We start from the raw sequence: 26,451 nt of genomic DNA on the forward strand, positions 1-26,451 counted from the left end.
GTAAGCACTATGAAGCACTATTAACATTACGAAATTAATAATAAATTAATAAAATAATTAAAATATTAAAATGAATTACTATTAATAATGCAAATTATAAAATAAACATTAATTGTTAAATAAAATAAATACACTTTTAAAAAATCTATAGCTTAATCTTCTCCATTGACCCCATCAAAAGCCTTAAAGGGTTCACCCAATAATGAAAATTGTCATAATTTCTCACCCTGACGTTGTTCTAAATCAATAAGACTTTCATTCATCTTCAAAACACAAATGAAGATATTTTAATGAAATTGGAGAGATTTCTGTACCTCCATTGAAATTCTATTCACCTAAAACTCTGACGCTTCAAAGCGTTCATTAAGAGACTGTAAAAAAATCCATATGAATCGAGAGGTTTAATCCATGACTTCTGAAGAGACAGATTTTATTTAGGCTTTTACTCACTATATAAACATTGTGTTTGGAAAATGAATGAAAGTCTTATGGGTTTGGAATGACTGTGAGTGCGTATTTGATAGCAGAATTTTCATTTTTGGGTGAACTGTCCTTTTAAGGGACCCCTGGTTGAAAACCCTGGCACTAAAACATACCTTACTAAATTTTACAATGCTAATCATAGTTTCTGTACCATACAAATATAGTTACTCTAATAGGTTTGTGGTAACTCGGTGTTGTAGCAACAATAACTGTATTAACTACTCTATTTTGTCAGAAACTTTGGTTAAGGAAAGGGAATTCATGCACCACAAAACAAACAACACAAAAAAAAAGATTTTTTTTATTTATTTATTTATTTTATTTTTTTAGATCTTCATGTACAGCACATTCCCTCGCTGTGTTTGTTCTAGTCGTCTCTTCTTGTGCTGCACGCATTATGTGAAACCATTTGCGGATTTTTTGTGGTGTGCTGTGCTGCTGTGGTGAATGAGAGAGGTCACGAAGGGCTCATGTCTCCAGGCACGGTCTGCGGGTGGAAAACATGGCCTGCTTCATCCCCAACGATCGCAGTAAGAAGAGACTGATCGAGGATACGGAGGATTGGCAGCCGCGCACCGGCACCACCCAGTCTCGCTCTTTCCGAATTCTGGCCCAGCTCACAGGCACTGACTTCAGTAAGTCAGACACATTCAGACCACAGCCTGTCAACGCCGTAGACTCCTCTCAGAGCAGTTGTGTTTCTCATTTTGGGCTTTTCAGCATCTAAGCTTATTTGTGTCAGTGGGTTTCTTTGGAAAGATCATTTCTCAGGGAGTCAGTATTTTGTGAAGTAATGTGGAAAAAGACATTCCTAAGTAGGGGTGGGAGTTATGACCGCAATCTTTAATCATGATATAAAATTATTCACGTTGTGGTATATCACGAGATCCAACCGCCTGACAAAATATTTGTATTTTATTTTTTTTAGCATTGAAATGCTAAAAAACTACTCAATTATAAACTAATTAAGCTGTCAAAGTAATTGCACTAATTGCACTGTGTATTTACTGCAGTGCACAATAGGGGTGTGAATCGTCACTGGTCTCACGAATCGATTTGAATCAAGTCAACGATTCGATTCCACAATACATCATGATGCGTTGCATTCTCAGTTTTCAATATTAGTTCACATTGCTACATTTTTTTCTGAATACAAGCAATCAGATATATGAACTCCCTTTTTATTTTATCTACTCCAAGAAAGTACACTTCCTCAACATAGCAAACATCAAACAAAACTTAAAGGGTTAGTTCACCCAAAAATGAAAATTCTGTTGTTAATTACTCACCCTCATGTCGTTCCTCACATGTAAGACCTTTGTTCATCTTCGGAACACAAATTAAGATATTTTTTGATAAAATCTGATGGCTCAGTGAGGCCTGCATTGCCAGCAAGACAATTAACACTTTCAATGCCCAGAAAGCTACTGAAGACATATTTAAAACAGTTCATGTGACTACAGTGGTTCAACTTTAATGTTATGAAGCGACGAGAATACTTTTTGTGCGCCAAAAAAACAAAATAACAACTTTATTCAACAATATCTAGTGATAGGCGATTTCAAAACACCGCTTAATGAAACTTTACGAATCTTTTGTTTCGAATCAATGATTCGGAATGCCAAAATCACGTGATTTCAGTAAACGAGGTTTCATTACGAGATAAGTGTTTCGAAATTTCAATGGTTCACCACTGGGGGGCGTGAGTTTGGCAGTTTAATATGCACTCCGAACCACTGATTCGAAAAACAAAAGATTCGTAAAGCTTCGAAGCTTCATGAAGCAGTGTTTTGAAATCGGCCATCGCTAGATATTGTCATAAAGTCTTTATTTTGTTTTTTTGGTGCACAGAAAGTATTCTCGTCACTTCAAAACATTAAGGTTGAACTACTGTAGTCACATGAACTGTTTTCATACGTCTTCAGTAGCTTTCTGGGCATTGAAAGTGTTAATTGTCTTGCTGGCAATGCAGGCCTCACTGAGCCATCGGATTTTATAAAAAAACAAATATCTCAATTTGTGTTCTGAAGATGAACAAAGGTCTTACGGGTGTGGAACGACATGAGGGTGAGTAATTAATGACAGAATTTTCATTTTTGGGTGAACTAACCAAACTAACCAACTAAAGTCTGAACACAGCATGACGGGAGCTTAGAACTAACAAACAACTAGTAAATACTAAAAGTGCATGCAACTGTCAAGTAGTGTACTTAAGTTACAATAAAGCTCACACACTTGCACACATGCGCTCTCACATACAAACACACACTCACACGCTCATATGCTGTAAATGGTAAAATAGTGGGTGCATTTTTTATTACTCGCTTTTGTGTTTCACCTCTGCCATTTTACACTAGCGCGAGAAGCGTGTATATGCGACGAATGATATCAGAGAAACGTCAGTAGGCTATAATCGATTATGGTTTATTACCGCATTGATCCAGAATCATCCACGTCCGCATCGCGATGCATCGTAGAAACGATTAACAGTTGAACCTCCCAGCCCTGTTCCTAAGTTTTAAAAAAAAAAAAAAAAAAAAAAAAGTCCCTAAATCCCCTCTTTACTTAGTGGCAGGGACTAATCTTAGTGTAGGAGGGCGTGAAAGCATGTCCTAGAGGACCCAACCGCCGATCTGATATTGAGAGTGAGATCATAAAGAAGTGGAAAATGTCGTCTATCTATAGCTTAAAGGGTTATGGCTGAGATTTGCTCCTTTATGCTATCTAAAGCCTGGGTGGCTGTGATTTGCTCTTGTGTAAGTGGTAGGAAAGAGCTGTGCAGTCAACCATTGTTGCCGTACCGTACCTGAACATCTCACGGGATTGACTCTCATGTTAAAAGGTGATAGGTAATTCCTTTTAAAGCAGCAATCCTCAAGTGTTTTGTAGCATTGTGCAGACCTTGGCAGTGGATTTTTTTTTTTTGTGTGTGTCTAATGGTTTTTTGTGTCTAATGGTTGGTCTGATTGGTATCTCTCCTGCTTCCCTCAGTGCAGGACCCGGATGATGAGAACATGAAAAGGTCCAGGTAAAGAACTGTGTGAACTTGCTAATGAAGTGCAGTTTGAAGCATTAAATCGCTGGCTCTGACCTTTTACTACCCTCATTAAGAGATCACGGTGTTCAGCTCTCTGTGGAAAAACGCTGAAAATATGCTTTGATCCGCATTATAAGCCCTTGTCTGATCTGTGCATTTGCAGTTTAAATTCATACACAGAGTGCTGTGTGCCTTATAATCAGACCCACACAGAATCGTGCCCACACATATAAATGCCTGTCATGTATAAAATACAGTTTTATAGATGTAGTTTACACCATGTCAGATAGCAATTCAAATTCATGGATTTTTGATGGGAAGGGTGGATCATGTCTAGGACAAACGCAAGGGTTTCTTGAAAGTGGTGTTCCCTAACACAACAGAAACCTTGCTATCCCATAAAACCACAGGAGCAGAGTCACTGTTAGATTTAAAAAGTACACTACCTTTCAATAGTTTGGAATCAGTATGCTTTAAGGAAATCAATACTTCTACTTAGGAAAGATGCATTCAATTGTCGAATGTGACAGTAAAGACGTTGATAATACCACAAAATATTTCTATTTCAAATAAATGTGGTTCTTTTTGAAGAATCCTGAAAAAAAATGTATCACTGTTTCCACAAAAATATTAAGCAGCACAACTGTTGATAATATTTGCTTCTTGAGCACCAAATCAGCATATTAAAATGATTTCAACAGCCCTAATACTGACAAAATGCACTTATATGAAAGTATGCAAATTTGGACACAACCCAGTTCTGCTTTCAGAAATACTCTTTTCAAGCCAAATAATTTCCACACCCTTAAAAAAAAAAAAAAAAAAAAAAAGAATCTTGTGCATTGCTGTCTGTCAGAACTCTCTTTCTTATATGTAAATGCCTTTTAAAACATTTGGCTTATTTGATTGTGTCTTCAACCGAAAATAAGCGTGTAGCTCCAAATTCATTTAGCAGGTTTTCCATTAAATTCGAGACAAGAAATGTGGGAAAAGTGTGCAGATTCTGTCAGGGCCTGGTTATCTACACATACACTGTTGTTTTTTTTTTTTTGTTGTTGTTTTTCTCTTTTCTGAATTCCTCCCTGCTTGCATATGTTGCATCTTTTAAAGGGGTAGTTCACCCAAAAATGAAAATTCTGTCATCATTTACTCACCTTCAAGTTGTTCCAAACCTGTATTAATTTCTTTCTTCTGCTGAACAGAAGAGAAGATATTTTGAAAAATGTCAGTAACCAAACATTTGACAGAGCCTATTGACTTCCATAGAATTTTTTTTTCCATACTATGGAAATCAGTGGGGTCCATCAGCTGTTTGGTTAGCCATATTCTTCAAAATATCTTCTTTTGTGTTCAGCAGAAGAATGAAACCCTCAAGTTGTTCCAAACCTGTATGAATGAGTAAATGATGACAGAATTTTAATTTCTGGGTGAACAATCCCTTTAATCTTTCTTCATTCCTTTCTGATTTGTCTTTCTGTTCTGTTGCTCTCTCTACCTTATTTTTACATTCCCTTCTTTTGTCTTTTTGTATGTGTCTTTCTCTCCTTCTGTTTTCTCACCACTCTCCTAATTTCCTGTTCTCTGTCGTGCACTGAATGGCAGGGAAAAGTTCCTCACTGAGATTCAGAGTCCCCGCTATGCCAGGCTGAGAGACTGGCATCACGAGAGATCCGCCCGTGCCCTCAACATCAAGTCCTGAACGCTCTGCCTCCCGGGTATCAGAAGGCCGAGGTGGCTGAGATACGGCCGCACTAGATACAAAAGCAATACCGCGTGCCAGCTATGGGTGAACACCGACCCCAGCTATACCAGGACAAAAAAAGGGGGGAGGGGGTTTATCAAGAGTTCAAGTTAATAAAAAAAAAATGTGAAAAAAATACAAGTTAAAAATAGCAAAAACAAACGTGAGAAGAAATGCAGGCATAGTCGGAAAAACCACACAAACTGAGCCCTACAGTCAAGTTCCCGTTAGGAATATCTGAATGCTGTTGGTGTGACATAGTCTCTTTCAAGTGGTATCGTTTCTACAAACTGATAATCATGTTAATTTATTGTTATTATGATTTTTGTGGTTGTTCAGAGGAGTTATCCATCACAGGACTGTTCCTATTGCTCTTTCTGTCTTTCTGATTGTTGTGTAGCCCCCTTGGGATTTTTCTTTCTTTCTCCTTTATATTTCATTCTTTTTTTTTTTCTGACTGTAATTTAGCATAATTCACTATTATGATGTCATCTGATCGCTCTTCTTCTGGTTCTGTATCCAATAAGAAAAAAAATCTGTTGACTCATGTCTCTGAGTACATAAAACACTGTGAAACTTTCTGCTGTCCTCCTTTATTTCCTTCTACCTCTGCTTGTACCCTCTTCTTCATTTCAACATTTTCTGCATTTTATACATGGCTGTTCCTTAGTATTTTAAAGAAGTGAGAGGAAAAATGAACAGACCCCTTATATTTATTTGTTATTTAAATCACCCCAGACCAATTTAGGCTGGTTTAATTTGCTTTTTTTCAGCAGGGTCAAATAGATTGAAACGTTAAAATATTAGCTTTGCTGGCTAGTTAAGCTAACAACTCAATATTCTAAGCAATATTCTTAGCACAAGAATCACAAGAAGTCCCTTTAAAGGTGCAGTAAGCAATTTCTGAGAGACACTGTTAAAAGTGGATCAGACCGAGCACTAGAGGTCTGCACGGGCTTTAAGCTGAGGCCCGAACCTGGCCCGGACCCAAGATCGTTTGACCCAGTTGACCGGTACTGTTATAGTTTAACCCGAACCCGAAATCCGTCACTGTAGAAATGTACCTGTATTCTTACTATCATAAGCCAGACAGCTTTGTAAGACCCAAACTGCACATAGCCACATAAATAGCTCAGCGGTTATTTGATTTACGAACGCGCTTGGCTCATTTAATTCATAGAGTTTACAATTTTTCATCTATCATATCATACAAGCTTTAAAAGATTTAAATATACATATCAAATGATGTAGTATTTTAGTTGACAGTACTCCTGATAAAGCTCTGATTTCTGAGACGGAGATGGCAGCGCAGCTATTTGATTTGCGGCTGCGCTCAGTTTATAGTCATTCACTTCACACACACTTTATTGTGTAGACATTTTAGACATTGTGCAGCTTTCCCTGCATCATTTGGCACTGTAATAAGTTTTCCATCAGTAATTGTTTGCCTAATCGCACTCATAGCTAAAGGTTTGAGTGCTGTCTGCTGTGTTGTGACCGAAAAAGCATGTGAGAGCAGGAGCACATGCGCAAAACAGAGCTCCCACTCTCACTATATAGTTTTTCTTAGTTAGACCCAAACCCGAAACTATTCATGAAACCTTAACCCGAACCCGATCCGAGCCCGAAGGGTCCCGAAGAACCTTTACCGAACACAAAAAAAACAAACAAAAAAACACACTTGTAGCCAATCAGCAGTAAGGAGCATATACACTTGGGATGGGGGAGGTGCCTGTGTTGTGTAGCGTGTTTGTAAAATGGGGGGCGGAGTTATCAAGATAGGGGTGTGATCCTTTTGGGTAGGGGAGTGTTTGTTTTGAGGATTTCAAATATCAACATAGTTTTTTGCTTGCTTACTGCACCTTTAAGACAAGTCATTTCACTTGGCGGCCATCTTTGAAACACCTCTCGAGGCAGCTATTTCAGTCATGCAAGTACAGCTCCTATCTCTTTGAATGGGGAAACATCAGATTCCCCAAAGCTGTTCACCAAGCTTACGATTAAATTTTATTTGAAATCACCAATGAAATATGACAACAACTATCTCGTAAATTTTATTTCTAAATGCTCAAATCATGACAAAAATACTGTATTTTTTTTAACTAGATGGAAAATATATAAATATATATATATATATATATATATATATATATATTATATTATATATATTATATATATTTATATATATATATATATATATATATCTTTTTTTTTTTTTTTGACCAAATTGTAGCCTTCTAGATAAAATTTAGTGCAGTGCATTCTGGGATTGGCAATTCTATCTTAGATTTTAGCCAAAACAAAGTGAGAAATGAGTGTAATTTTGTTACTTACTGTTTTGAACAGACTTCCTGTTGTGCTTGTGCCTATGGTGCCTAAAAATATTACCTAGGTGGGCAGCTCACTAGGGTTTGGAAAAGAACTGAAATGTTTTGCGTGTGTGTGTGTGTGTGTGTGTGTGTTTGTGTGTGTGCAAATAAGAGATTAATTAGACATTATTTGAAATCAGTATGCATCGATTCTCTCCGAATTTTCGGCTAGAAATTTAATCATTCGTTATCTCGCTTTATCCAACTGGTATCATTTTAAAACAGTGTTTGGCACTGAAAACGCAAGACAGACTTGTTTGGCTGACTCTGTATAGATGAATGATATGTTTACTCCCAGGGAACTTCAGGACATTAATTCATTGGAGAAAGCACCAAACATGAGGAATGACATACACACATAATCGCAAACATAAAACTGCATGCACACATCTGGAAAGCACATGACTTATTCTTGTGTGATCATGTAGTTTAAGATGAAGTACAGGATCTGGATATGTTTATTCATTTCATTCAGATGATGTATGATGAAAAGCTCATAAATTCTACAGCTGACATTTTTAGAGTAACCTGTAAGCTAAAACCACACATACAGTCGAACCAAAATTTATGTGGACACTTTGAACATTTCATTCATTAATACAGTTTATTCACTATAGTTTAAAAAAAATGGTAATAAAATATGACAAGATCTCAAAGTTAAACTGTGTCAGAAAAAAATCATCTTAATTATGTCAGATAACACTTCAGCAAAACATGGTCAGGCCAATGTGTCTGAATAATTTTTGGTTCCAAATTTTTATAAATTTTACTGGTAGTCCACAGTTTGAAGAATGTTTGGGTATAATATGTCACAGTTTACTTTATTTTGCTATCCTCACTTACATAAATGAACTATAGTGTCCTGCACCCACTAGTAAAAATATCAAAAATGTCTGAATAATTTTTGGTTTGACTGTAGTCTGAATCAGTTTAAATCTCAACCAGGGGACCAGGGCTTCTGCTAATTTTCAAAGGGGCCCCAAGTTTTTTTCTTAGATAACCTGGATATATGAGGTAGCCAAATTTTCAAAGTTATTTCTAGTCTTGGAAAAGTCATGTAAATGAATACAATCTTGTATAAAAATGTATATTCTTTATAAAAATGCCCACATTGTTTTGTTATGCGAATCTGTAGTACATTTTGTCATTAAATTTTGTTTATATAAATAAAAATAAAAATATGAATCCAATAAAGCACAAATGACTGGAAAACTGTGAGGTCCCTGAGAACATTCAGCTTTTCAAACTTCTGGAATTATGAAACCCTTTTTTAATAATTCTAATTGTTTGTCTTTTAAAAAGCGGGCCTTGGAGTCAAAAAGGTCTACTAGTCTAAATATGTTGTCACTTTGTTGATGGCAAATAATAAAAGGCTAATAATAATATAAATAAATAACTAAAGATGAAGATTTTTTTCACAATTTAAGCAGAAAACACCCATCCTGTGCTTTAATTTCTATATCATGGCTACAATGTCATGATGTTTTAATCCTTTCACTTTGTTCAGGAGTGTACTTTCCATCCAGGATGTAGATGTCAGAGGTCACATAGCTTAATAACATTTTCATTGGCTCTGGCTAAAGCTGTTTTATTATGGCCTGTGTTCTGAAGGGAAATTTTCTTTCTACAGTCACGGAGTAACTCCCTGTCCTGCCAAGTCCAAGCCAGCAGACAAACCTGATGAAGTTCAAGGTAAGTACTCTCAGAACAGACAGAATAGATTGACTCTCACAGTACACACTTACTCACGGCCCGGAGTCACTCCCACGGGGAGGACTTAACTCGCTGACTTGTTCATGGAGCGGTCCGGCTGGCTCAGACAGGCCTGCTGTTAATGGGAAAAGTAAGACATAAGGGGCACTGATGTGTTTATTGTCAAAGATGATAATATGACTCAATTATCACTCTCCTGAGATGCGGTTTATATAAGCTGAATTAAACCATGAGCCGCCCTTATTGCTTTCCTCTCATGGTGTTAACAGCATCTCGATGGATATCTTTGTGTTATAGGTTTGTCTCTGGATAAAAGCAAGCCATTTAAGACTACAATTGCACTCGTTTTAATAGCAGCCCATAAATGTACACCCTGTTAACAGGTCTCTGTTGGACCATAGTGAGGAAGTGCTGAAAAAATAGATGTTTCATTGTCCTTTTTTTTTTTGTTTAGCACCAGCTAAAGCACCAACAAGTACCGGCCCAGCCTGCAGGCCACCATGGGTGACGGATCCCGGTTTCGCAGACCGTTACCACCCAGACAAGACCAGCACGGTGGTGACGCAGCACAAGCAGCCGGTCCAACCCACTCCCATGCAGAACCGCAGCTCCATCCTGCAGGCAGCACAGCAGAGCCCTGCCGACACAAGTGGCCGTACGCCTCTATGTGCCGCGTGCAACAAGATCATCAGGTACGGCTGGAACTCTGCTACCCCCGCAGTCAAACTTCAGGACTGCCTAAAATTTAGCAGTTAAAATCCCAGAGCTAACTGCTGCAGGCAGCCCAAAATACCTCCAAATCAATGATGACTATGCGCTAAATGTCATTACTTACAAGACATGCGGAGGGAAAAAGGTTGTGTCAAACTTTGTAAGGCAGCTATATTTCTTAAAATACGCCGAGCACAGAAATAGCGCCATGTCCTTGGGCTTTCTGCTGTGGAGAATCAATATGGAATGGAGTGGGTTTCTGCGTCTGACCTACTATTTCCATTAGAATGGCTTTTGCACACTGAACACTTAAGAGTGCTAAACCCAGCTGCTAATGCCCCAGCTGACCCTTTCACTTCAATGCAAAAGGCTTTAGTTGTAAGATTTTGTGTTTGTGTGCCTGTGTTCTAGGGGACGCTACGTGGTGGCGCTTGGTCGTTCCTGGCACCCAGAGGAGTTCATGTGCTGTCAGTGTAAAAGGGTGTTGGACGAGGGGGGCTTCTTTGAGGAGAAAGGATCCATTTACTGCACCAAGTGTTATGACAACCGTTACTCACCCAACTGTGCCAAATGCAAGAAGATGATCACTGGGGTGACTGCATTTCCTACTGTTCTGCAACACAAACACAAAATATAGTTCTTTTAGAATAGAGTTTCACAGGAAATTGCATTCAAAGATTGGTGGAATAGTTTGTAAAATCCTTAAGGATACTGGTAACATTTTTTTTTTTTTTTTTTTTTTTTTTTATACCCTACCTTTCCGAAGTTTGGGGTCAATTAAGAAGAATAAGAACACTTTTATTCAGCAAGGACGTATGAAATTGATCAAATGTGACAAAGACTTTTTTTTTTTTTTTTTTTTAAACTCAAGTCATCATAGCAATATTTCCACAGCAATATTAAGCAGCACAACTGTTTTCAACATTGATAATAATAAGAAATGTTTCTAGAGCAGCAAATCAGCATATTAGAATGATTTCTGAAGGATCATGTGACACTGAAGACTGGAGTAATGATGCTGAAAATTCAGCTCTGCCATCACAGGAATGAATGAATGAATGAATGAATGAATAAATTCAAATTTATTAAAATAATAAAAAACTGTTATTTTAAATAAATAATGCAGCATAAAAGACTTTCAAAAATATATTATATATATATACAATACAATATAATATAATACAATATAATAATTACTATGTAATATACATTCTAATAGTTAAAAAAAAAAATCAAAAGCCAACATAAAATAATTTTACCCCATTTACTTTCTGATCCTGTTTACTTTTACAGATGTTTACACACATTTCTTGTCTTTTTGTGCACAATACATTTCTACGTTATTTATGCATTTATTTATTTATTATTCCAAGTGTTAAAAAATGGGTAGCAAACAGCGTTTCATGTTGGCTTTAGGTGTTTTCATACATGTTAAATTCATATATTCTTAAAATTTATATTCACTGATCTGTTAAGTATTATTTAATCCCCCCAAAAAACAATTACAATTGTTGGAAAAAAATCAAAGTTTGACAATGACAATACATATGACAAATTTATTAAATATGACAATAAAAATGACAATACATAAATATAATGTAATACTATGACAATGTCAGTATGACCTCAAACAACAACAAAAAAAGTTTTAGATTGCATAGCATGAAGCTGATGATGAAGTGCAGTACCAGTATGTGAGAGTTTAAAAGTGAGAGTGGAATGATTTTCGAAGTGTGAATTCCTAGATGGTGTGCGCAGATCCCTCACACCCCTCTGTCCTCTCCGCAGGAAATCATGCACGCCCTGAAGATGACCTACCACGTACAGTGCTTCCTGTGCGCCGCCTGCAAAATGCCCATCAGGAACCAGGCCTTCTACATGGAGGAGGGAGAGCCCTACTGTGAGAGAGGTGAGCCACCGCGGCCCTACTCGCACGCCTGGGCGCACATCTTATCGACAGCCCCTGCCGAGAGCCGAGCGCGGGCTCATGCGGTGTTTAATCATTCAAATGCTGCCACTTCACTTCAGACTTCAAATCTGCTCCATACCGACCCTGCACATTGATTAGGAGCTTTGCTGAGAACTTTTATGCTTGAGAATCTACTTTAAATATGCCATTAGTAGAAAGTGCTTTGCTGCTCAATGAAACCATTAATACTGTTTTTTTTTTTTTTTTTTTTATAAAGACAGATTCAAACTCATTCTGACCATATGAGCAACCAGCTGAAAGTGTCAGCATGTGCTGTAGCCACTTTTTAACTTTTTTGACACATTTATGATGCAAGAAGGAAGCAGGAAATTTTGTTTTATTTCTTTTTTTTTTTTTTGACAAGATGATATATTAGGCAGCAAGTGAACATTTTGTCCTCAAAGTTGATGTGTTAGAAGCAGGAAAAATGGGCAAGTGTAAGGATTTGAGCGAGTTTGACCAGGGCCAAATTGTGATGGCTAGACGACTGGGTCAGAGCATCTCCAAAACTGCAGCTCTTGTAGGGTGTTCCCGGTCTGCAGTGGTCCGTATCTATCAAAAGTGGTCCAAGGAAGGAACAGTGGTGAACTGGCGACAGGGTCAGGGGCGGCCAAGGCTCACTGATGCACGTGAGGAGCGAAGGCTGGCCCGTGTGGTCCGATCCAACAGACGAGCTACTGTAGCTCAAATTGCTCAAGAAGTTAATGCTGGTTCTGATAGAAAGGTGTCAGAATACACAGCGCATCACAGTTTGTTGCGTATGAAGCTGCATAGCCGCAGACCAGTCAGGGTGTCCATGCTGACTCCTGTCCACCGTCGAAAGCACCAACAGAGGGCACGTGAGCATCAGAACAGGACCACGGAGCAATGGAAGAAGGTGGTCTGGTCTGATGAATCACGTTTTCTTTTATATCACATGGATGACGGGTGCGTGTGTGTCGCTTACCTGGGGAACACATGGCACCAGGATGCACTATGGGAAGAAGGCAAGCCGGCGGAGGCAGTGTGATGCTTTGGGCAATGTTCTGCTGGGAAACCTTGGGTTCTGCCATCCATGTGGATGTTACTTTGACACGTACCACCTACCTAAGCTTTGGCTGAATCCCAAATGGCACACCTTTTATGCACTTTCGGTCTTGTGGACTTACAATGGCTGCCGCATGCGCGTGTCCGTTAAGTCCACGAGACCGTAGGGTGTCCCATTCATCATTTTAAGTTCAGAAGGGAGCTTGTGAGCGCCCCCTTTGCGGCTGCTATGCACCCTCGATGCGCACTTCAGCTGAGCCCGCAAGTTTGCGAGCTAAGCAGAGGACTTTGCCCGGCAGTCAAAGTGGCAATACGTCAAGAAAGTGCGGACTCAGAGGAAGACCGTGAGGGTTTAGGGTGCCATTTGGGATTTAGCCATTGTTGCAGACCATGTACACCCTTTCATGGAAATGGTATTCCCAGCAGATTAATGCGCCCTGCCACAAAGCAAAAATGGTTCAGCAATGGTTTGAGGAGCACAACAATGAGTTTGAGGTGTTGACTTGGCCTCCAAATTCCCCAGATCTCAATCCAATCGAGCATCTGTGGGATGTGATGAACAAACAAGTCCGATCCATGGAGGCCCCACCTCGCAACTTACAAGACTTAAAGGATCTGCGTCTAACATCTTGGTGCCAGATACCACAGCACACCTTCAGGGGTCTAGCAGAGTCCATACCTCAACGGCTCAGAGCTGTTTTGGCAGCAAAAGGGGGACCAACACAATATTAGGAATGTGTTCATAATGTTATGCCTGATCAGTGTATATGGGGTTTGGGAATGTTGCAGATCAGATTTGATCCTACATTCCCACATGAGAACCTGAATTCAGTAGTGAAATTTGTCTTGTAAAGCTGTGCTTTTCATTCATGTTGCTAAATTCAGCTACCTTCCATATTTAATTTATATTTATGTAGTTCAGTTAATCACATTGTCACATGTGTTGGGCCCCTAATCTTACATAAACAGACATTAAGCTGTCTGAAGGGAGTGTATGTCTTTATTATGTAAATTGGCTTGCATTGCAGTTCCGGTGCTTTACAGCTTTGAAGAGTTTTGGTCTTGTGTCAGCAGCAAGTGGGCAGCTGTTTCTGTTAGAAATAAAAAGCTAGTGTTGATAAAATAGCTGCAGTCTCAGCACCTTAAAAGGATTGTGCTCTAAACCACTTACCTTGCGTACGAGACGTAAAGCCTGCAACTTTTAAGTTTTCCGTAATGGGTAAAACTGGGACAATCCATATAGGAATCTGGACCAGTGTCTGTTATCACACACTGAGCATGTGAGGCCTGAGAAAATGTAATCCCTTTTCTTTTTCCTTTTGATAAGACATTTCTTTCTTTCTTTCTTTCTTTCTTGACTTGTTCTCTGACCAAGCATTTCTTCCTCGCTGTCTTAATAGGCCCTTTTTGGTTGGTTTGTTTTTCTCTGCAGACTATGAAAAGATGTTTGGTACCAAATGCCATGGCTGTGACTTCAAGATTGATGCAGGGGACCGTTTCCTTGAGGCGCTGGGCTACAGCTGGCATGACACTTGCTTTGTCTGTGCCGTAAGTCATTTTGATGCATTGGGACCTGTCCCGAAACTCCATCTTAAACTTTCTGCACCACACAACACTATCAAGAAATTGCCACTGTGAACCCAGACATTTCTCTCTCAAATTCATACAGTGGCTGTTTGCACTTTCTTATTCATATTCCAGATAAATAAAGACATGAACTTTATATTCTCATATGGAAGAACTGGAGATGCTATTGCTATTTATTTAGATTTTTAGGAATTTACTTAAGAGCGCAATTAATAGCAAAAAAAATTTGGCGCTTTCACCTGTCTGTACACTGTTAAGTTCAACTATGCATTTACTGTGAATCGAAACTGAAAATGAACGCAGTGCTGTGCTTTACTCTTAAACATTCAGCACGTCAGATTATATATTTACATTATTACAACTGTTGCAATTTGATGATCGCACTAAGCCATATCACGTTCTCACAACCATGGATTGTAAAATTCACACAAAATTTAATGGGGCAACTGGCAAATAACACAGTTTCAACGCGACTCGTATGTGGCACTTTGAACCCGGGCTAACATGCTAATAGTGTCGATTTCAATCATCATACAGTAACCAGCCACTCTGGTTTGCGCAATTCTCGTGGGTCATACTTTTGAGGACGGAAAATCACATCCCGGGCAAAGTTTTTAAATAAATTATATTAAGTGTCCAAAAATCTGTTTCTTTGATAGCTTGACAGTCTGTGTCTGATAGCAATTACTTTCATTTTGATGTGCACTGATATAAACAGTGAATATATGTTGTTCCCATAACAGATTAATACTGTTCAAAAGTTTGGGGTGGTAAGATTTTCTTTTTTTGAAAGAACTCTGTATTTATTTGATCAAAAATACAGTAATAATATAGTAATATTGTGAAATAGCATTACAATTTAAAATAACTGTTTTCTATTTTAATATATTTTCAAATGTAATTTATTCCAGTGATGACAAAGCTGAATTTTCAGCATCATTACTCCAGTCTTCAGTGTCACGTGATCTTTCAGAAATCATTCTAAAATGCTGATTTGATGCTCAAGAAACATTGCTTATTATCGCTGCTAAAAACAGTTGTGCTGCTTAATTTTTTTAAGCATATTTGAGTAGAAAGTCCAAAAGAACAGCATTTATTTGAAATAGAAATCTTTAGTAACATTATAAATCTCTTAAAGGGATAGTTCACCCAAAAATGAAAATTATCCCATGATTTACTCACCCTCAAGCCATCCTAGGTGTATATGACTATCTTCTTTCAAACGAACACAAATGGAGATCTGAAATGAAATGATTGGTTTTGTATGAAAAATATCCATATTTAAAACTTCTTAAACTAGCTTCAGGCAGATGGCCGTACGCATTGATTTGCGGTGGAAGAGTAACCCCTGACCCCGTGAATGACACAATGACGAACACAAGCTCAGAAGATAGAGCAAAACAAAACACTGGTCACAAAGTTAGAAGTCTAAAACAATTTTAAAGAGAAATGTTGGAGGATTTTGATGTAAGAGAAGAGGAGCTTGAGTTTGTTGCACAGCCCTATTTGTTTAAACCGCGAGAGGCGTCCAAGATCACGCTACTCCTACATCCAGCGTCATACATTGTGGGTTCAAAACACGCACCCCATTCACTACCATTATAAAGCTTGGAAGAGCCAGGATATTTTTAAATATATCTCCGATAGTGTTCATTTGAGTCAAGATAGTCATATACACCTAGGATGGCTTGAGGGTGAGTAAATCATGGGAAAATTTTCATTTTTGTGTGAACTATCTCTTTAAGTGTCTTTTTTTTGATCAATTTAATGCATCCTTGCTTACTTAAAAAGTATTTATTATTAAAAAAAAATCTTACTGACCCCAAACTGACTTACTGTTCCCAAATGAAGAGAATTCAAACATTTCTCTCCTAATATTATTGGCTTCTAGCAAGTAGCAAATCATGAATCACAGCTATAGAATAGCCCTGTTGAATAGTCCCTTTGCTCCATGATTGATTAAGAGTTTGATTTCCACTGTTTAATCCTCATTTTTCATCTCCTCAGATCTGTCAAATCAATCTAGAGGGGAAGACGTTCTATTCAAAGAAGGACAAGCCACTGTGTAAAAGCCACGCTTTCTCTCCGCTGTGAGGCTCTGCTGTGCTTCAAGGAGGGGCCGGAACGGAGACTGGGGGGTCTACAGCTATGCCAAACAAGACCAAGTACTTTACTTGAAGCCTGTAACATATGGCTGACTGACAGAGTGATGGATATAGTAGCTCCGCTGGCTTTCACCGGCTGTTATAGCCCGCTTCGATCAGCATTTACTAAGTATGTGTCATTCAGCAAAGCACAGATCTGAATTTTCGGTAGCTTGCTACAGTAAGCCGACAGACTGGCCTCAGTTTTGCTGTGTTACAATGCCAGTCATTCAACTGGAAAAACGGCTTATGAACTGTTAGAACCACCAATGCTAGAATGGATAACAAGGCATTTGGATGAAGTATCTTAGCTGTCCCTCCTCATCCACCTCCACCTCCAAAAGTACACCTGCAGTATTCATGATGCTTCAAAAATCCAAAGATATTGTACATTCTTACTTATACGGCTCACTTAACTTTCACTTTTTAGATATAATTGGTTTGTTTATTAGCAGTATTCATCAATTTGGCATCTGGAGTGAATCTCACAAGAACTGGTCATATTTCACCCCTTTTTATATTAAAGAAAATTAAGCCATTTGTAAGAATATTAACATTTTTATGACTTTATTTTCATGACAGTTGAGCACATTTTCCCTACTTGTCTTACTGTAATGCAATAAATAAATAAAAAAAAAAGTACTGTTTATACATCATGATAGTATTTGTACTGCCTTTAGGCTGATTTTAATACAGTAATTTTTCAATGAAAATCACCATAAAAAAAAAATAAAGGGAATGTGATTATCATGAAAATATTGTCACAGAGGAGGGAAAACTGTTTAAATCGTGACCCTTTTTTTTTTTTTGGTGAGATTCATCCATTTCATCTGCACTCTATATTTATCATCCAAAATTCTGTCCTCTCTTTTGTCTCAAATAAGGACAAAGCATTTCCCATGCAATGAGTGAAGCAATCTAGTCACACTCCGATACATACAATCCATTTTGTAGGCTAAAGCATTGCGCATGTGATCTACTCAGACAGGATCTTAAAGTGGCCCCTCAATCCTCTAGATGCTGTGCAGCCTACTTTTTTGCTCTGCCTGATTTGCTGTGCCAGGGTACTTAAGGTAATGGCAAACCACAGAGGAATAAAACGCCCCTGGCAGCTACACTGAAATACATTAGCACTGATTGCATGCGTTCCATCCTGACCCAACCAATGGTCTCTACATGACTTCAATACTAAATACGCCACATTCATCTGTTCTAATCAGACAGGTAGTTCTAATTAAGGGAAGGCCTGTGATACCATAAAAAGGGTTTGCATTGGCGCAATTGGATCCTGCAATCTTATATGGTCACTCATATTTGCTCACTGTGTTATTTAAAGCTTTGGCCAGTGGATTATGGATATCACCAATATGTCCTTAATCTTATGGCATTTGGGCAGTACCTCACCCTCCAAACATAATGGCTCTTCTTCAGAGACTACATACCAGATGCTGCCCGGAACATCATTCCCTTATCGCGATCTTCTGCGCCGTAATCGGAAGAAACGCAACACTCCAATATCCTGCTCTTTGAAAGCTCTCTCTCTATATATATTTGAGCCAACAGCTCAATTTTTGTACTTTTTTTTTTGTATTGACAATGTGTTATGTATCAACTATCAAGTGCCTTTTTATAGCTTTGCAGCCTTTAACTATTGTGTGTGTCAAACTGCTGTATTGTTGTGCATATTATAGAGGTTTCTATGTCAGATGAAGCAAATCATTTATAAAGAAATTGTGCTAGAGACACTTAGTCAATAAATCACCTGCAGTCATGTTGCTGTGTGCTGACTTACTCATTTGAATGCCAGTGACATTAGGTTTTCTGCATGTATCTGAATTTCAAAGGCTCCGGAACTGTAGGTGGCGCTAGCACAAATCACTCCACTCCTCTTTTAACAATATATAATTTATTTACATCCATTTTAGGTTCAATTACTATACATACCTTTTCTGAAATTTCATAGAGAGATATATACATAAGGCCAAGTAAATACTTGAAAGCACTTAGAAACGAATTTCCAAAATTCTACCCACAAATCCATATTGTCCAAAAAGTACAGAAAACCTTCTGCAGAAGAGGGCTTCCTATTACCACAAAATCATCGACGACAATTTACATCGACAAGAAAAATGAAAAGTAACTTTACCAAAAAGAAAAAAAAATAATAATAGAAAAGAATTTTACAATTGCATAAGCGCTGTGGCATGTAATAAATACAGCATTCTGACTTGCAGAAAGGCAAGGAACATTGAATTAAGAAATCGAATTGAACATTCACAGGTACACAATTCTACGGTTTTCATTTCAAAAAGAAACTCAGTGGAAAGAAATAGCACACTCACACATTCATTTACACAGAAAAAGCCATGAATGAGGCAGACAAAATGTACAGTCATGAAAAGAGACCGGTGGTTCTTTTAGTGAATATCATGGCATCTGCTTTATTCAGTGGTAGAAGCTGACTTCTGCTTTGCCTTTTAGAACGACAGACTGTTGGAAAGATTTTTATGTCAGTGAGAACATTGATGAGAAATTTATGTTTAGAAATGCGCAATATGTCCGTTTCAACTGAACTGTTTGTAAACCTGAGTGTTAGGAATCTGATCGTTTTTGCACCAAATCCTTGCAGAAGTATAATTTACTGGTGCATCTGTTTACTCATGACGTAGAGTTGAGATTTCGTAGGAATCTAAGAACTGATTACCCATAAACCAACAGCCTCAGGACGAAACAAAACGACGGTGTACAAACTTATGGCGAAAACAGTCTAAACCTCAAACACTGCAGAAAGAATTAACTCAGTGCTATATAACCAATGAACAGTAGGCAAACACTTCACAGGTTATACTTCGACAAATGTTACGTCAGTTGTCTTTTTTGGCTTGTTATTAAAATATCATTTACAATTACTTTACAAAGTGCTGTATTAAATATTTAAATTGTTTTACCAGTGAAATGCTCAAAATGAAAAGTTAGCACAAGTCATGAGATCTTGAAAGAAAAATAGATGCGTGTTGAATATAGAAATGTTACTTGTACTAGAAAAAATAAAAAAAAATCACAATCGGCTTAGATATGAAAGAAATGCTCCAGATGGCTCATACACTTTGGTTGCGCAGAGATGTGTCATATGAAAAGTACTTATCTACAAGACAATGACTTTCATAGATTAAAAATTAAAGAGAACTAGCTGACTGGTTAACGAAAACCTCCAATGGAAACCTTGAAGGGTTAGTTCATCCAAAAATGAAAATTATGTCATTAATTACTCACCCTCATGTCGTTCCACACCCGTAAGACCTTCGTTCATCTTTGGAACACAAATTAAGATATTTTTGAAAAAAATCTGATGGCTCAGTGAGGCCTGCATCGCCAGCAAGTTATTTAACACTTTCAGATGCCCAGAAAGCTACTAAAGATGTATTTAAAAAAGTTCATGTGACTACAATGGTTCAACCTTAATATTATAAAGCGACGAGAATACTTTTTGTGCACCAAAAAAACAAAATAGTGACTTTATTCAACAATATCCAGTGATGGGCGATTTCAAAACACTGCTTCATGAAGCTTCGAAGCTTTACGAATCTTTTGTTTCGAATCAGTGGTTCAGAGTAGAGGTCTGCATTCCCGCAGCTCTCCTGATTCCCGTGGGACCCAATCCGTTTTCTTGCGGTGCGGGATTAAATTTTGAATGAAAGGCGGTAACGTCGGTAACTGTTGTATTTTAGGCGGGAGCGGGCGGTCTGACAATAGCCTGGCTGCTCCCGAGATCCTTTGACAACAGCGCATCCGCGCTTGAATTGAAGTGAACAAAACTTTCTGCAGTGGTGGTGTTCACACAGTTTCACCAACATTTTATATTTGTTATCCAACATTTTATATTTGTTATCCTCAAATCACACTCTTTTTCTTTAGGGGAAGTTTAAATGTGAGATTCTGGAATGATCTAAATTTAGCGGGACCCGTCAGGTCGGGAAGAAAATCATTATAAGCGGATAGCGGGTGAACACAGAGTGAATTTTGAAGGAGAGCAGGTGGGTGCGATATAGAACCTTGCAGGAGAGGGAAGAAAAAAACAGTCCCGCAGACCTCTAGGTCGGAGCGTGTATCAAACTGCCAAAGTCACGCCCCCCAGTGGTGAACCGTTGAAATTTCGAAACACTTATAATGTAACGAAGCCTCGTTTACTGAAATCACATGACTTTTGTGCTCTGAACCACTGATTTGAAACAAAGATTCGTAAAGCTTCGAAGCTTAATGAAGCAGTGTTTTGAACTCGCCCATTACTAGATATTGTTGAATAAAGTCTTTATTTTGTTTTGTTTTTTGGCGCACAAAAAGTATTCTCGTCACTTCATAACATTAAGGTTGAACCACTGTAGTCACATGAACTGTTTTAAATATGTCTTTAGTAGCTTTCTGGGCATCTGAAAGTGTTAATTATCTTGCTGGCAATGGAGGCCTCACTGAGCCATTGGACTTTATCAAAAATATCTTAATTTGTGTTCTGAAGATGAACAAAGGTCTTACGGGTGAGGAACGACATGAGGGTGAGTAATTAATGACAGAATTTTCATTTTTGGGTGAACTAACCCTTTAAGGAAATATACCACACAAAAAACGTGAAAAAACAACAACAAAAAACACAGTATGTGCACAATATGGCATTTAACTTGAGTTCTCTGTTAGCTGAGTGAAACAGGCCTGTGTATTTCCACTTGCTGTGGAGAGAATGTGCCGGGCTCCTTCAATCATATCTTCAGACGTGGCTGTAATTACTGGTCAAGATGAACACGGCCAATTTGTGATCCACAGTTTCTCACAAATCCTCCTTCATTTGGAATGAAATACTCTCACATTCAAACAGAGAGAGAGAGAGAGAAGGAAAAAAAAAAAGAAAAAAAAAACTGACAATCTTCAAACTGTGTAATGCACATTCATGGCGCCAAACGCGGGGCTGAGACGTGTTGCCATTCTACAGGCCGTGACAAAGAAACCACGCGTGTGATGGAGGAATTTCGAAAAACACGACAGCTGCTGAGTGTCGATGAAGTTTTCTTGGATGGAACATTTGCTTTTTAGGGGTTGATGAAAATATTCTTTCTCCTACGAATAAGAATTTGCCCTGCAGCCAAAATGGCTTTCAGAGAAACATAGACTCATTAAATATGAAGGAGAATAGCATTTGGTAGTATTGCATTTTCTGTTTATAAAAGAAGAAAACCTTTCCAACAGGGAACTTTTGTTCTTCCTCCTTTATAAACGAAGAATATAAATCCAAAAGATCCCATCATTCTAGACTTTAAGGGGTTTTCAGAACATCTGATCTCAAAAGTCTGTTGAAAACAAAACAAATGTGATGTTTTTCAAGACAGTTATGAACGTTTGAGGTCCCTGATCCCCCATCCCAGATGTCTTTTCTTCAGCAGCTAAACATCCACAGAATCCTGTGCTTATTTACTGATTATCCACCCGGATCAGAACATATATATCGTTGCATTGAGGTGAATTTTGGACTTTATGGCTTCATGAAGTCGAACAGACATGTTAAGTGCACAGGGGCAGAGGAACAAGTGATGGCTCTCACCAAAAACGTTTCGCTTCATTAATGTTTTTGACCTGAAATTTAGCAAACGCTCTAAAATTTTAAATGCTTCGCGAGGTAAGAAACGTGTCGGCCAAAGGAAATTGTCATCGATATGTGTGCTTGCATATTGCTAAATGGTGCACATTTACAAAATGCATGTCACAAATCTGAATTAGTTCGCAAAATATTCACCTTACCTATATTTTCCACTTGATATCTTTTAAAACGATTCGTTTTAGTTTCCAGTCTGATATTAATATATCAATGTGCCTAACACAAATGTGGTTAGAAAGTACATATTGGTCAGTGACTGAGGGCAGGACCAGAATCATAGAATCTGGGAGTTTCTATACACCATTATTTTCAAAACAAATGGATTTTTGTTCTGAGAAAGGGGCATTTGTCTCAGTCACAGTACATCTAAAAGCCCTGCCAGGTTCCTCCTGAGCCTGGTCTTGTTTTTTTTTTTTTCTTTTCTTTTATTCCCTATTCACTGGGGAAGTGGCCTCATATAGTTGGGTAAACCCTGTTCTTTGATTTGTTTCTCATCTCTGGTGGGGCGGGCAGAGGGTCGCGTCCTTCCCCCCACCCCATCACTCAGAGACGGCCGCTCTGCTCCAGTTTTAATGTGTCAGCACTCCCCGTCTGACACCAGGAATATCATGGCCTCCTGCTTGCCAATCTCAGCCATCACAGCGGCGAGCTGATTGAGATTTCCGCTGTGGAAGTGCTGGGCCTCCCATAAGTCCAGAATCACTGATGTGGGGCTCGCTTTGGACGCGAAGAAACTCATGTGCCTGGGGAGGGAAAACAGAGGAAATGAAATTGTCAGAATCCTGCTGCAGTGTGGATAGTGTTGCAGTTTATGTCTGACTTCCACGTGCATGTTATTTTATTTACGTACTTTGTTAAGATGCTTATATTGCAACTATAGATGTACACAGTCTTACATATTACATTTATGCATTTATCAGACACTTTTATCCAAAGCGACTTACAAAAGAGGAACAAGTCTTAAGTGTTACATTAAATTTTCACACATTTTAAACATTTGCCTTTTAACTTTAGCTTTGGTTTAAGTTAATATTCGAATTGTTGATTTTTTTTTTTTCCTTCATCAAAATTAGTTTGAGACCAAACAATAATTGGGGAAAAAAGATAACACTTCACAATACGGTTCCATTTGTTAACATTAACTTAACACAAACTAACAATGAAAAATACTTCAGCATTAGCATTAATTAATACTGGTTAGTGTTAATTTCAACATTTAATAATACATTATTAAATTCAAATATATCTGGTGATATTATTCTATAGACTTCAGGTGTGAACTAGTAATGAACAGTTGTATTTTTAACAAATTAACAAAGATTAAAAGAAAAATACAAAGACAAATGTATTGCTCATTGTTAGTTCATGCAAGTTAATACAATAAAGGGATAGTTCACACAAAAATGAAAATTCTGTCATTTTACTCACCCTCAGGTTGTTCCAAACCTGTATGAATTTCTTTCTTCTGCTGAACATAACAGAAGATATTCTGAAGAATATGGATAAGTCAATGGGGTCCATTAACTGTTTGGTAACTGACATTCTTCAAAATATCTTCTGTTCAGAAGAGGAAAAATTCATACAAGTTTTGGAGCAACTTGAAGGTGAATAAATGATGACAGAATTTTCATTTTTGGGCAAACTAACCCTTTAACTAATGGTAACTAATAATAGATCATTATTGTGAAACGTAAAAAAATAAAAAAAAATAAATAAAAATAGACACTGGCAATTGCATTTGTTGTACTAAATTGAATATACAAATTAAACACACCAATGGAAAACATTGTTAACAATAGGCTTATTCTTTATGCAAATCTCTCTCTCTCTCTCTCTCTCTCTCTCTCTCTCTCTCACGCACGCACGCACGCACGCACGCACGCGTTTTATTTTGATTTTGTGGTGAAATATGACCTGGACATTTCTTTGTGAGATTCACTTGGCTAGCCTTCTGTTTTTCCTTTATAACCAGATATAACTGAATCTATATTAGAAATTTAATGAATTTGCTTCACACTGCATTATGTTTATGTTTCGTTGTAAAAAGTTCAGGATTCATGGAGGTCATAAGTTATTATTCCCTGAAATAAAACAAAACATCAAGAAGCTTATCTTGCATTGTAAACCAATATATCAACCTCACTGTCACTCCATTCAAAGCGAGAGTAGAAAATCTATGCACACTGGTCCAGGGAGACACATTAGCTGGACATAGTTATTCCACAGAGGAATATAAAACAATATTTTCCTACTCTTCAACATACTAAACCAATGAGCGAATGCTCAGTTCTTCAGAACACATGCTTTACACCCCTTTGTTAACTCCTGAACTAAAGCAGCCCTGCATTTTCATTTGATGAATTATCTACTGTGGGTCTCAGTCCTCTAAAAGGGTAAAACCTAGGTTGCATGTGACCTTTTCCATTGACCATGCTGAACCTTTTGGATCAAAGCTGATCAATAAGAACAAAGCAACCCCTTTTTGCACCGTATTAGATGTTGCGAGATGCATCTCCCGAAGGAAGCTGAAGTGGGTTGTTCGATCTAACGGCCTTTTCTGGACCTCAAATGCCTGGGGCTTTAAGTGTTGTTTTCTGCATGTGCTCTGTTCTCACTGAGAAAAGGTTTACAGTCGGGGTTGTATTCACTAGTAGCGCTGCTTTTAAAGACCTAAAACTTTTTCTGAGGACAGTGTCATGAGTAAAAAAAAAAAAAAAATCCTAACATTTCCACCTGCGTGGATTCTGTGCTTTTCCTTAACTACTTCCTTTAAGTAAATGAAAATTGATTATTTTGGGCAAGTGTGCTAATTGAACACACACCACAACACTTCAAATTGTAATTAATTGGAGCAAGTAAACATTATTGGACAAATGAAGTCTGCCCATTATGTTCCATTACCTGGAGGAAGTTCAATGGGACAGTAATTAAATCACTGCCTTGCAATTTCCTGTGGAAGTCTGTGTTTAATATGCAAGTACAGAACCGCACCGAGATAATCTTCTCTAGATATTGGCACTCTGCAAAAAAACATTTTCCATGACTAGAATCCTCAGATTTTGTTAAACAGGATCCATTTCCGATCTTAGATGGTAACTTCTACCATTGCCATTACTATCCTACCTGTCAAGCTTCAGTCTCTGGGCCAGTAGTCTCCAGTCTGCTCCGTTGGGACAGGGGGTGTCCAGACTGCTGCAGATCTTCTGTCGGATGAGGTAAGGGATTTGGAATGCGCTCGGACCAGCAAGGGCAGGGGTACAGTTGTCCATCAACAGGAAATCAGAGTCCAATGGTCTGATGTCCTACAGTCAAGAAGAACATTTCAACCTAATGTGTTACTCATAACTCAAGTGTACAGGGATTTTAATCTGAAGATCTAGGGCCATTTGCAGGAGAATCATTTTGGAAAATATAGTTCAATATAATAGGAGAGTTAAACTGAACTGAAAGATTTTAAAAGGTGTTTGAAAAAATGGTTAAAATATGCATGTGTACACTACAGTTCAAGGTTACACTTTATTTTGATGGTCCCCTTTAGACATTCTGTTGCACCTACATGTCAACTCTCATTAGAGTATTAGTTGAGTATCTAGATATTCAACTAGAATATGTAGACTGTTAGGGTTAGGGTTGGGAGAATAAGTTGACATGTTGGCAGAGCATCAAAATAAAGTGTTAACAGATATTAATCAGACAGTCTACTAATACTCTAATGAGAGTTAGTTGAAATGTAGGTGCAGCGTTACTTAGTCAACAGAATGTTTATGGGGGACCATCAAAATAAAGAGTAACCCAGTTCAATTCGGTTTTACGTTATATTCCAAATTCTAATTAGAATTCTAAAATAAAATAACATAGTTTAATTTAATTTAATTCTGTTCAATTCTAAATCCAAACTACAATAGTAACTCTACAAATGTGATTAAACCATCGAAATATGGTGAAAATATTTGATATTTTTCTCAAATATTTTAAAATGAGAAAAGAACTAAACACTAAACTTGGGTAAGGTACTTGTCTGACAAAATTA

General features: G+C 37.9%; 2 protein-coding genes across 10 annotated transcripts in view; one reads left to right on the forward strand and one right to left on the reverse strand.

Moving 5' to 3' along the window:
* pdlim7 (PDZ and LIM domain 7) overlaps window positions 1–18,551 on the forward strand; it is a 45,719-nt gene extending 27,168 nt beyond the window's left edge. For 3 of the 5 annotated variants that reach the window (XM_051860884.1, XM_051860886.1, XM_051860885.1), the window contains 8 exons: window positions 964–1,118; window positions 3,475–3,511; window positions 9,261–9,322; window positions 9,798–10,035; window positions 10,466–10,646; window positions 11,843–11,963; window positions 14,482–14,597; window positions 16,644–18,551. In XM_051860884.1, coding sequence (XP_051716844.1) covers window positions 964–1,118; window positions 3,475–3,511; window positions 9,261–9,322; window positions 9,798–10,035; window positions 10,466–10,646; window positions 11,843–11,963; window positions 14,482–14,597; window positions 16,644–16,730 — 997 coding nt within the window. In that variant the 3' untranslated portion in view covers window positions 16,731–18,551. The remainder of the gene's footprint in view (window positions 1–963; window positions 1,119–3,474; window positions 3,512–9,260; window positions 9,323–9,797; window positions 10,036–10,465; window positions 10,647–11,842; window positions 11,964–14,481; window positions 14,598–16,643) is intronic. The other 2 variants (XM_051860887.1, XM_051860888.1) reach the window with 1 other exon arrangement.
* A 118-nt stretch (window positions 18,552–18,669) lies between these two features.
* The window catches only part of unc5a (unc-5 netrin receptor A), a 225,442-nt gene continuing 217,660 nt past the window's right edge, over window positions 18,670–26,451 (reverse strand). For all 5 annotated transcript variants that reach the window (XM_051860879.1, XM_051860881.1, XM_051860880.1 and 2 more), the window contains 2 exons: window positions 25,545–25,723; window positions 18,670–23,164 (listed from right to left, as the gene is read on the reverse strand). In XM_051860879.1, coding sequence (XP_051716839.1) covers window positions 22,999–23,164; window positions 25,545–25,723 — 345 coding nt within the window. In that variant the 3' untranslated portion in view covers window positions 18,670–22,998. The remainder of the gene's footprint in view (window positions 23,165–25,544; window positions 25,724–26,451) is intronic.

The sequence above is a fragment of the Ctenopharyngodon idella genome, chromosome 14 (assembly GCF_019924925.1).
Source record: "Ctenopharyngodon idella isolate HZGC_01 chromosome 14, HZGC01, whole genome shotgun sequence".
Lineage (NCBI taxonomy): Eukaryota > Metazoa > Chordata > Actinopteri > Cypriniformes > Xenocyprididae > Ctenopharyngodon > Ctenopharyngodon idella.